This window comes from Populus euphratica, unplaced genomic scaffold (assembly GCF_000495115.2).
Source record: "Populus euphratica unplaced genomic scaffold, PopEup_1.0 scaffold76.1, whole genome shotgun sequence".
Lineage (NCBI taxonomy): Eukaryota > Viridiplantae > Streptophyta > Magnoliopsida > Malpighiales > Salicaceae > Populus > Populus euphratica.
Genome location: NW_011499890.1, coordinates 855,468 through 867,981, shown reverse-complemented (window position 1 = coordinate 867,981; position 12,514 = coordinate 855,468). Strand labels below are relative to the sequence as shown.

The window sequence follows — 12,514 nt, the reverse complement described above, 5'->3', positions numbered from 1 at the left end:
TATATAGAAAATATAAAATTAGGTTAGGTAGGGCTGCAAAACCCAAAGGATTTGTGTTTGTGCTCATGTCACACCCAAGCAACTTGAGTGAGGAACCCCTTTCTAGGCCCAAATCTTTTTAGTCTAAAAAGAGATGTCTAACCTAAATTCTTATATTTTCAATCCATTCAAATTAAATTTATGGGTTTTTTAATAACAATAATATTTTTTTAAAAAATTTATTGATAATGATGATAATTTTTATTTTTACCTTTAAAATGAAATCTATTTTTGTTTTTCAATATTAATAATATTTTTTTTCAAATTTAATAAGTATTATATTTGAATAATATTAATTATAATATTTATAATACAAATAATAGTATTTTTAATATTAATAATATTAATTATAACAATAATAATAATATTTATAAGATAAATAATAATATTTGTTATATCAATACTTTTAATTGTAAGACAAATAACAATAACAATATTTAAAAATCTAAGATCTAAGAACTTTGGGTTTTGACACTGGACCCAAGAGAATTAGGTCTTGACATAGGACCTAAAGCACAACTTTGTAAACCTTAGACCTTCAGGTTTGCAGTCCCTAGATGGCGAGTCTTCAGACTTGTTTGCTTGGGTCTGCAGCTAGGCGCGCATGTCTAGCTCTAAAACCTAAGGCTTGGTAGCCCTAGAGCTAGGTATCTGTTGCTTGAGGTTGTGGCCAGGTGCACGAGTCTGGTCCTAGCACCTAGAGCTTGGGAGCCCAACGCCAGGTGTTTGCTGTTTGGGGTCTGCGGCCCCACCTAAATCCGAACTATTTTCTCTCCAATAAAAAAGACAACCCACTCCTTGTAGTCTTTGTAGCTCTCTCTCTATAGCAAGAGTAGCTCTGTAATTACACCACTTCAATCTACAATGCTTTTAACAAAGTGCAAACACAAACAATGAAATCATTCATAATCTACAATAATATACAGTACTTCATTAATCCTCTAAATAATGCAATCTATAGTGAAAGCACTCATAATTTATAGTAATTCGAAATAGTATAATTTATAGTCTATAATAATTCACTATACAGTAAAAGTTAATCCCTATTAGTTATGTTTAATAATAATGCATGCTAAACACAAAGATATTTTCAAGAAAAGTTGAGAGATCATACAAATTTAAATCTATAAGCATGTCAAATAATAATTCATGACAAACATGTTTTCAATACAAATATAATAATAAAATATAGCATGCATATCAAGTATATATTCAAATTTAAATTTCTAACATGCTTATTAATAATAAAAATATATGTGCTTAAATTAAAATAAACAAGGGCACTTAATTGTGGAGACACTTTAAAGTAATGAGATTTTTGTTGATATCAATGATTAATCATTTATCCTTTAAGGTTTTATTATTCCTAATTTGTGCAACTAGAATATTTATAATATACCTCACAAGATTTCAAAAATATCACCTTGATTTAGATACACTTTTACATAAGATTTTTGAACTAGAAAATATAAAACTCAAATATATTTCAAATTTAGGAGGAAAACCAAAACTTAAAATGAGATGAAAATACTAAAGTATGAAGTTAAGTGTAAAAATCTAGAAAATCTAAATCGAAAGCTCTTTCTTTACACCCCCATTTAATTTCAAAAGCTAAAAGGTTGAAGAATTAATAAAAGTTAATTATAACCATTATTAACATTTAATTAGCCACTGTAATCAATAGTTCACTCTAGAAGAATCAAGGATTTATTAAACCAATAAATCCATTATTATGATTTCAAGACTTGAATTGTGAAATCATGATAATAAATTATAAAGTCTAATTCTCAATCAATATAATATTGAATGATAAAATTAAAAAAAAAATATTCAATTAAAAAAAGATAAAAAAAACTCAAGTAAACTTGCTAAATCCACAATTCGAATCACAAACCCCACTAGTTAAATATTGGTTTATAGAGTCGCACTACACTGCAACTGAAAATAAAAAAAACTCATGAAAGAAAATACTCAAGTCATATAAAATTATTTGATATTATTATTAAACCTGATCTAATAAGTTAACTTTGAAGCTTTCCAACTCAATTTTTTACCTAACTCGAGTTTAAAATTAAATAATATAGAACTTATCTTGAAATGGTCCAATTGACTTATTCGTACAAAGACAACCCAAAAGGGAAGTAAAGTGTGGCTTGTTAGTTAACCTGTCAAGTTTGTGATCCAGGTGAAAGACTCTAGTGGGTTTAAGAGTTTTGTTTTTTTTTTTTTTAACTATTTTTACTTAATTACATGATAAAAAAAATATTTGTAAAATTAAACACAAATCAAATATCATAATATTTGTTTAAAAACAATAACTTTATAAAAAATAAATCAAAATAATTACAAAAATAAATAAATATTGAAAGATAAAATTAAAAATAAAATGATGGAAAAAAGTAAGAAAAAAGATGCAAATATAATAATAATAATAATAATAATAATAATAAATGTTATTTTTTAATTTATTATTCATATGAACAGTAAATTATGTGAGTTGGCAATTATATTTACAATTATAACATCAATCGAATAGAAATGATACTAGAGTTTCATTGGAGCCAAGCAACCCTTAAAACGAGGGAGTCCATGGAGTAATGTCATCTATAATTTTCTTAGCAGTATTCAAATTCAGACTCAGCTTCGTGACTCCAATCAATCATGGCAGAACATATTTAACTATAACCTTGAGAAAGCAGGAAACTCTAGCCTCTTTAATTCCATCAAATTTTGCAATAATCTAGTATATAGAATCCCATTTATCAAAAAAGGAAAAGAAAGAAAAATAAAGAATCCCCATCGTGGAGCCTCTCTTATACTTACCCGCCAATCAAATGCTTAAATTTAGTTGCAAATCGTAAGTAGATACAGGAATTAATCACTGTAATGACGCGAGGCTCGTTAGAACATAAGCTCTTAAGTAATAATTAAGTTAAAGGGAGTTATGTTTCGGTCGCTGCCCACTTCATTTCCTTTGACTTGAACGAGGTGGAAAATCTAAGACTTTATGGTTATGTTAGATGCGATCGGGTGTACTTTACCCAATACGGTTGGACCAAACCGGCCAGTTGCTGACCACCTAGTCAAATGAAACATAGCATCAAGGGGATCACCTAGCTAGCTTCAAGTGATGTCTTATTAGTTGATGGATAACTGCTTTGTGTGATACACAAGAAAACAATATTGGAATTTCTTGTTTTTTTTTTTGACGAATGTGGTTCTGGTTATTTCTACTCAGGGCTTGCTTGCCCCTCGAGTACTCCTGCGTCTACCTAACTGTCTAAAACGACCTGACAGCAAATGAGTATATTAATATTGCCTTTGCCTTATAAGGTGACATAGGTCAGGCATTGCTTTGTGCACCAACACAAAAAGAAGAAGAAAGATATTTCTCTCTGTCTTTGTTTGCATAGAGAGGGAGTGAGACTAGGAAGAGTTAGTGGATATGGAAATCGCACTATGGATTCGGGTTCTAGTTCTCGTGGCTTGTCTGTTTCCGGCATCTGTGGAGTCCATGGTCCGGCACTACAAGTTCAATGTAAGTTGTAATGGTACCAAGTACTATATTCCTGGCCTAGCTAGCAACGTGTTTCCATGATTAGTTTCCCCTCAATCTAGTTAGTAAAATCAATATTGCACTATGCTCATCATTCTGTCATTAAGAACCCAGGTCCTATGTGCACGATCCTTTTTCTCCCGATCAAGGTATAATGCGAGCCTCTTGGTTGTAAACGGCTAATACAAAACTTTACGTCACGTGACCTTGAAATGACAGTGTTTTGTCTGGAAATTCCCATGCATATGTATGCCTTGTTTTGAAGGTCGTATGTAGACATACGATCAGAAGTTCCATACGAGGATATATGCATGAAAACGCAATGTCCCTGGTTCTTTCTGCATATCTTATTTCAGTCTTCTGAAACTCTGATGAAGCTTGTCATAAATAATTAAGATAATTAAGCTTCCATCTGTTCTTGTTTCGAGGGTTTCTAGCTGGCCAGGAAGCTCTTGCATGCATGAGCTTCACCTTCAAGCTATGATAGGCAAAGTTTAAATAATACGATTGCTTGGTGAAGTGACTATTTTTATAGAGAAAATTTAAAATTTAAGATCAATTAGCGCTTAATTATGGCAGAAGCTTAGCTGGTTTCTCAATATTACCATCCTTTTGGGTTGCACATCTTAATCATATATATTCTATTTTAGCGAGCGAAACTGCATTGCATTCTGCATGCAATGGACCACCTCGAATTATCGTGTCTCATACTTTCTTTTCATGCTTTCATTTCTTGATGTTTTGTATCAAATTAAAGATTTCAAGTCAAATGACTGAGAAAACACTTCAGAGATTTTTCACATATATATACCTTTGTCTAGTTTTTAAAAACACAACTTGTGTAGCTCAAAATTTTTATATAATGGACCACCTCCGCGCACGTATAATTTCAATGCATGCATAACTATAAGTTGAGTGAGTTATGAAAAAAATCACGAAGTTGTTCTTTCTTAATGCATAAGTGATCAATATCCAAATACAAATTTAATTGGTAAAATATAAAAAACCTACCAAATCTTGATTATCAAACAGAAAAGTAATATTATTGTTGAGGGCAAGCCACCTAAATTAAGTTTCGTGACTGTAGCCCAATAGTTCAACCTTAAGATTGTTACTGTGTCGATGTCTTCTTGTTATATCTCATGACGGCTTTTTAATTTTCATGAAGGTGGTAATGAAAAATAGCACAAAACTGTGTTCAACAAAGCCCATTGTCACTGTGAATGGGCAGTTCCCAGGGCCTACTTTAGTTGCCAGAGAAGATGACACTGTGCTTGTGAAGGTGGTAAACCATGTCAAATACAATGTCAGCATCCATTGGTGAGTCTGCTGTGAATTACAGATTTTACTAAATTTTCACGTCGTCCGTTAATTTTTGGCCTGATTAAGATCATACTTCAAGATCCAAGGCATTTGAGCTTTAAAGACTAAACCAAAGAATTTGGATCCTAATATAGGACCCATGAAAATTAGATATTTATATAAAAAATATAAAATTAGGTTAGACAGAACTACAAGACTCAAAAGATTTGGGTTTGTGTTCATGTCACACCCAAGCAACTTGGGTATGGGGCCCCTTTCCAGCTCCAAATTTTTTTAGTTTGAAAGGGGATGTCTAACCTAAATTCTTATATTTTCCATCCATTCAAATTAAATTTATGGTTTTTTTAATAACAATATATATTTTTTTAAATTTATTGATGATGATGATAATGATGATAATTTTTAATTTTACCTTTAAAATGAAATCTATTTTTGTTTTTCAATATTAATAATATTAATTATAAAAAAATAATATTTATAAGACAAATAATAATATTTTTTACATTAATACGTTTAATTATAACATAAATAACAATAACAATAACAATAACAATAACAATATTTAGAAACCTAAGATCTAAGAACTTTGGGTTCTGACATTGGTCTTAAAGGAATTGAGTTTTGATGTTAGACCCAAAGCGCGGTTTTGTAAACCCTAGACCTTTAAGTCTGCATTCCCCAAGCGGCGGGTCTTCAGACTTGTTCGCTTGGGTATGTAGCTAGGTGCGCGTGTCTAACCCTAGAGCTTAAGACTTGGTAGCCCTAGTGCTAGGTGTCTGTTGCTTGGGGTTGTGGCCAGGTGCGCAAGTCTAGTCCTAGCGCTTAGGACTTGGGAGCCCAACGCCAGGTGTCTGTCGTCTGGGGCCTGCAGTCTCACTTAAATCCGAACTAACTATTTTCTACTCAACAAAAAAGACAACCCACCCCCCGCAGTCTTTGTAATTCTTTATAGCAAGAGCAGTTATATCATTACACCACTTCAATCCGCAATACTTTTAACAAAGTACAAACCTAAATAGTGAAATCACTTATAGTCTACATTAATATACAGTAATTCATTGATCCTCTAAATAGTGCAATTTACAGTAAAAGTACTCACAGTCTACAATAATTCGAAATAATGCAATTTATAATGAAATCATTTACAATCTATAATAATTAACTTTATAGTAAAACCTTGATCCCTATTAGTTATGTTTAATAATAATGCATGCTAAACACAAAGATATTTTCAAGAAAAGTCGAGAGATCATGCAAATGTAAATCTATAAGCATGTTAAATAATAATTCATGGCAAACATGCTTTCAATATAAATATAATAATAAAACATAGCATACATATCAAGTATATATTCAAACTCATAATTGTTATTAATTTAGGTTTTATTATTCCTAACTTGTGCAACTAGAATATTTATAATATACCTCACAAGATTTCAAAAATATCACCTTGATTTAGATACACTTTTACATAAGATTTTTGAACTAGAAAATATAAAACTCAAATATATTTCAAATTTAGGAGGAAAACCAAAACTTAAAATGAGATGAAAATACTAAAGCATGAGATTAAGTGTAAAAATCTAAAAAATCTAAGTCGAAAGCTCTTTCTTTACACCCCATTTAATTTCAAAAGCTAAAAGGTTAAAGAATTAATAAAATTTAATTATAACTATTATTAATATTTAATTAGCCATTATAATCAAGAGTTCAATCTAGAAGAACCAAGGATTTATTAAACCAATAAATCCATTATCATGATTTCACGACCTGAATCGTGAAATTATGATAACAAATTATGAAGTCTAATTCTTAATTAATATAATATTGAATGATAAAATTAAAAGAAAATATTCAATTAAAAAAAGAACTCAAGTAAACCTTCTAAATCCATAATTCAAGTCACAAACCCCACTAGTTAAATATTGATTTATAGAGTCACGCTACACCGTAACTCAAAATAAAAAAAATATCATGAAAGAAAATACTCAGATCATATAAAACTATTTAATATTATTATTAAATCTGATCTAATAAGCTAACTTTGAAGCTTCTTAGCTCAACTTCTTATCTAACTCGAGTTTAAAATTAAATAATATAGGACTTGTCTTGAAATGATCCAATCGACTTATCCGTACAAAGACAACCCAGAAGGGAAGTAAAATGTGGCTTGTTACTTAATTTGTCAAGTTTGTGATCCAGGTAAAAGACTCTAGTGGGTTTAAGAGCTTTATTTTTTTTTAAATTATTTTTACTTAATTATATAATAAAAAAAATATTTGTAAAATCAAGCACAAATCAACTATCATAATATTTGTTTAAAAACAATAATTTTATAAAAAATAAATCAAAATAATTATGAAAATAAGTCAATATTAAAAGATAAAATTAAAAATAAAATGATGGAAAAAGTAAGAAAAGGAAAAGAAATATATTTAGATACACTTTTACAATTATAACATCAATCGAATAGAAATGATACTAGAGTTTCATTGGAGCCAAGCAACCCTTAAAACGAGGGAGTCCATGGAGTAATGTCATCTATAATTTTCTTAGCAGTATTCAAATTCAGACTCAGCTTCGTGACTCCAATCAATCATGGCAGAACATATTTAACTATAACCTTGAGAAAGCAGGAAACTCTAGCCTCTTTAATTCCATCAAATTTTGCAATAATCTAGTATATAGAATCCCATTTATCAAAAAAGGAAAAGAAAGAAAAATAAAGAATCCCCATCGTGGAGCCTCTCTTATACTTACCCGCCAATCAAATGCTTTAATTTAGTTGCAAATCGGAAGTAGATACAGGAATTAATCACTGTAATGACGCGAGGCTCGTTAGAACATAAGCTCTTAAGTAATAATTAAGTTAAAGGGAGTTATGTTTCGGTCGCTGCCCACTTCATTTCCTTTGACTTGAACGAGGTGGAAAATCTAAGACTTTATGGTTATGTTAGATGCGATCGGGTGTACTTTACCCAATACGGTTGGACCAAACCGGCCAGTTGCTGACCACCTAGTCAAATGAAACATAGCATCAAGGGGATCTGCCTGGCCTAGCTAGCAACGTGTTTCCATGATTAGTTTCCCCTCAATCTAGTTAGTAAAATCAATATTGCACTATGCTCATCATTCTGTCATTAAGAACCCAGGTCCTATGTGCACGATCCTCATTCTTCCGAGCAAGGTATAATGCGAGCCTCTTGGTTATAAACGGCTAATACAACACTTTACGTCACGTGACCATGAAATGACAGTGTTTTGTCTGGCGGCACTACAAGTTCAATGTAAGTTGTAATGGTACCAAGTACTATATTCCTGGCCTAGCTAGCAACGTGTCTCCATGATTAGTTTCTCCTCAATCTAGTTAATCAAATCAATATTGCACTAAGCTCATCATTCTGTCATTAAGAACCCAGGTCCTATGTGCACGATCCTTTTTCTTCCGATCAAGGTATAATGCGAGCCTCTTGGTTGTAAACGGCTAATACAAAACTTTACGTCACGTGACCTTGAAATGACAGTGTTTTGTCTGGAAATTCCCATGCATATGTATGCCTTGTTTTGAAGGTCGTATGTAGACATACGATCAGAAGTTCCATACGAGGATATATGCATGAAAACGCAATGTCCCTGGTTCTTTCTGCATATCTTATTTCAGTCTTCTGAAACTCTGATGAAGCTTGTCATAAATAATTAAGATAATTAAGCTTCCATCTGTTCTTGTTTCGAGGGTTTCTAGCTGGCCAGGAAGCTCTTGCATGCATGAGCTTCACCTTCAAGCTATGATAGGCAAAGTTTAAATAATACGATTGCTTGGTGAAGTGACTATTTTTATAGAGAAAATTTAAAATTTAAGATCAATTAGCGCTTAATTATGGCAGAAGCTTAGTTGGTTTCTCAATATTACCATCCTTTTGGGTTGCACATCTTAATCATAAATATTCTATTTTAGCGAGCGAAACAGCATTGCATTCTGCATGCAATGCAGTTTTTTTCCCTTTTTCTTGGCTATGATATTAACGCAGTTGGCATTTCCACTTCGAATTATCGTGTCTCATACTTTCTTTTCATGCTTTCATTTCTTGATGTTTTGTATCAAATTAAAGATTTCAAGTCAAATGACTGAGAAAACACTTCAGAGATTTTTCACACATATATACCTTTGTCTAGTTTTTAAAAACACAACTTGTGTAGCTCAAAATTTTTATATAATGGACCACCTCCGCGCACGTATAATTTCAATGCATGCATACCTTTAAGTTGAGTGAGTTATGAAAAAAATCACGAAGTTGTTCTTTCTTAATGCATAAGTGATCAATATCCAAATACAAATTTAATTGGTAAAATATAAAAAACCTACCAAATCTTGATTATCAAACAGAAAAGTAATATTATTGTTGAGGGCAAGCCACCTAAATTAAGTTTCGTGACTGTAGCCCAATAGTTCAACCTTAAGATTGTTACTGTGTCGATGTCTTCTTGTTATATCTCATGACGGCTTTTTAATTTTCATGAAGGTGGTAATGAAAAATAGCACAAAACTGTGTTCAACAAAGCCCATTGTCACTGTGAATGGGCAGTTCCCAGGGCCTACTTTAGTTGCCAGAGAAGATGACACTGTGCTTGTGAAGGTGGTAAACCATGTCAAATACAATGTCAGCATCCATTGGTGAGTCTACTGTGAATTACAGATTTTACTAAATTTTCACGTCGCCCGTTAATTTTTGTCCTGATTAAGATCATTATGCTATTTACAAATTCTGATCAGGCATGGCATTAGACAACTGCGGACCGGTTGGGCCGATGGCCCTGCATACATAACGCAGTGTCCTATTCAGCCAGGGCAGAGCTATGTGTACAATTTCACCATTACTGGTCAGAGGGGCACTCTATTCTGGCATGCACATATCCTCTGGCTCAGGGCCACTGTCCATGGTGCTATTGTCATCTTGCCCAAGCGAGGTGTTCCTTACCCATTTCCTACACCACGCAAGGAAAAAGTCATTGTATTAGGTGAGTCTAGCTCAACTTAACGCCTTTAAAACTTGAGCTAGTTGAAGGCTGACTTGGTGAAACTAAGTTTCATGAGTGCATTGAATGCCTACAAGAAATTATTGTGTTGCTTGTGCTTTACAATTGATCCATATATCAAGTAATTATTAGTTGACAATTATGTATTAGTGTAGAGTAATCATTGGTCAGCAATCAATCCAATTTTTCCAATTGTAGGTGAATGGTGGAAATCAGATGTTGAAGCTGTGATCAACGAGGCGACGAAATCCGGGATGGCACCTAATGTCTCGGACGCTCACACAATCAACGGCCATCCAGGGCCTGTCTCAGCCTGCTCTTCACACGGTAAAAATTAAAACAACTATTACAACAAAACAAGCTGTTACATTCTGACAATAGCTAGTTTATTGCATTGGTTATCTTTCACAATCATTCTATCGATTGCAGGAGGGTATAATTTAACAGTACATCCCGGAAAGACTTACATGTTTCGGATCATTAACGCTGCACTAAATGAAGAACTCTTCTTTAAGATTGCTGGCCATCAACTCACTGTTGTAGAGGTTGATGCCGCATACGTAAAACCCTTCAAAATCGACACTGTTGTCATAGCCCCGGGCCAAACCACAAACGTTCTTCTGACCGCAAACCGTGGTTCTGGCAAGTACTTGGTTGCAGCCTCACCTTTCATGGACGCACCCATTGCGGTTGATAACGTAACTGCCACAGCCATCTTACATTACTCTGGCACCCTTGCTAGTACCATCACTACCCTCACCGTACCTCCTGCCAAAAACGCCACTCCGGTAGCAACAAACTTTACGAATGCTCTACGTAGCTTGAATTCGATAAAATATCCTGCTAGAGTCCCATTAAAGATTGATCGTTCTCTTTTCTTCACCGTTGGCCTTGGTGTTAATCCTTGTGCTACTTGTATCAATGGAAGCCGAGTTGTGGCAGATATCAATAACGTTACATTTGTGATGCCAACAATTGCTCTCCTTCAAGCTCACGTCTTCAACATTAGCGGTGTTTTCACAGATGATTTCCCTGCCAACCCGCCCACGCCATTCAACTATACAGGCACACAACCAACGAACTTTCAGACAGTGAATGGAACAAAACTTTATAGACTTGCTTATAACAACACCGTCCAGCTAGTTCTGCAAGATACAGGAATGCTTACTCCTGAAAACCACCCAATCCATTTGCATGGCTTCAATTTCTTTGAAGTTGGAAGGGGAGTAGGTAATTTCGATCCAAATAAGGACCCAAAGAAATTCAATCTTGTTGACCCAGTGGAGAGGAACACAATTGGGGTCCCAGCTGGTGGATGGACCGCTATAAGATTCATAGCAGATAATCCAGGTAATCAAACATTTCTGCTATAAATAAATCAGTACTCCCTCTTTTTTTCCATTCTGAAACGTTTTTCCCCCTTTTTTTGATGTAGGGGTTTGGTTCATGCATTGCCATTTGGAGGTACACACAACATGGGGGCTTAAGATGGCATTTGTTGTAGACAATGGCAAAGGCCCAAATGAATCTGTTTTACCACCGCCTCCTGATCTGCCAAAGTGCTAGAGAAAACAATGCAAGGATTCTCTTCTGTAAACTGTATAGACAGGAGAGGAAAATTGCAAGTCAGATTGAGCAGAGGAAACAACGGAAGGATCATAGGGAGAGACTGCTGAATGGTTTAGAACTAATAAGAAAGAGTTCTTTCGAGGCTGGCTAAAATCAATGAGTTGTTGCTCGGGAATTTTAAATAAAATCACACTGAAACTTTCCTTCCCTTTATTATTATTATTATTTTTGGTTTCTTGGGGGGGGGGGGGGGGGGGAATAAAATCACACTGAAACTTTCCTTCCTTTTATTATTATTATTTTTTTTGTTTTCTTGGGGGGGTTGGTTTTTCACTGTAATTTGCTATTTGTATATTCAGCCATGTAATTATGGAATATGCTGTAATTAATTAAAAAATCCCGAAGGATATTGAGAATTCTTTAAATATTTTACATGAATTTCTCATGACTTGGCATGGCGGCATGGCAACAACAATCCCTCGTCATATATTCGATGCTTTCCATTTAAGTCGTCTCGAGAGAATTTTCCTTCGGATATCCACAAATATAAAGAGGAACACTCGAGTATTGGAAAGAATTTCGAAGGAACAAAGGTGGGCTATGAGAAACAATCTCTCGAAGATCCATTTTAGGCCCGAGGCCACTTGTGTGTATTTTCTCATTTCGCTAGCCACGAGACCACCGAGAGTTGGAGAATACTACTCATAACATAACGATGTTGGATTATTAAACGTAGGTAAAGCTAGAAGTTGCTCATAATTTTATATAGCAAAATCGGAAGTGGGCTGCTGATAGTTTAATGGGCTGTGCTTTTATTCTATTTTTGGTCTGCCTTTCTATTTAATGGGCTGTGCCTGTACTCTTTCTTTCCAGTCATTACCAGCACTAGTCTGAAATTAAATACTAAGTGGGCTGCCATCAAATGATATGATAATAAAAGATTATTATATCATCATATGTGTGTGTGTGTATATCATGAATATATTGATATAT

The 12,514-nt window shown here is 33.7% G+C and overlaps 1 protein-coding gene across 2 annotated transcripts; it reads left to right on the top strand.

Annotated features, from left to right (window-relative positions):
- Positions 1 to 3,387: 3,387 nt before the first annotated feature.
- LOC105131078 (laccase-4-like) lies at positions 3,388 to 11,729 on the top strand. Of its 2 annotated transcripts, none has more exons than XM_011033852.1 (6): positions 3,388 to 3,577; positions 4,764 to 4,915; positions 9,690 to 9,934; positions 10,151 to 10,279; positions 10,382 to 11,302; positions 11,388 to 11,729. In XM_011033852.1, exons 1-6 carry the CDS (start codon positions 3,485 to 3,487, stop codon positions 11,516 to 11,518), a joined length of 1,671 nt encoding a protein of 556 aa, XP_011032154.1. In that variant the 5' UTR covers positions 3,388 to 3,484; the 3' UTR covers positions 11,519 to 11,729. The 2 variants fall into 2 exon arrangements, with proteins under 2 accessions (XP_011032154.1, XP_011032153.1); XM_011033851.1 differs by lacking the exons at positions 3,388 to 3,577; positions 4,764 to 4,915 and adding exons at positions 8,189 to 8,205; positions 9,439 to 9,590.
- Positions 11,730 to 12,514: the final 785 nt, after the last annotated feature.

Bases quoted from the DNA above. Each gene is read 5' to 3' on its own strand.
- LOC105131078 (XM_011033852.1), top strand. From the start codon at position 3,485: ATGGAAATCGCACTATGGATTCGGGTTCTAGTTCTCGTGGCTTGTCTG. The intron at 3,578-4,763 runs GTAAGTTGTAAT...ATTTTCATGAAG, and splicing joins TCCGGCACTACAAGTTCAAT to GTGGTAATGAAAAATAGCAC. The intron at 11,303-11,387 runs GTAATCAAACAT...TTTTTGATGTAG, and splicing joins ATTCATAGCAGATAATCCAG to GGGTTTGGTTCATGCATTGC.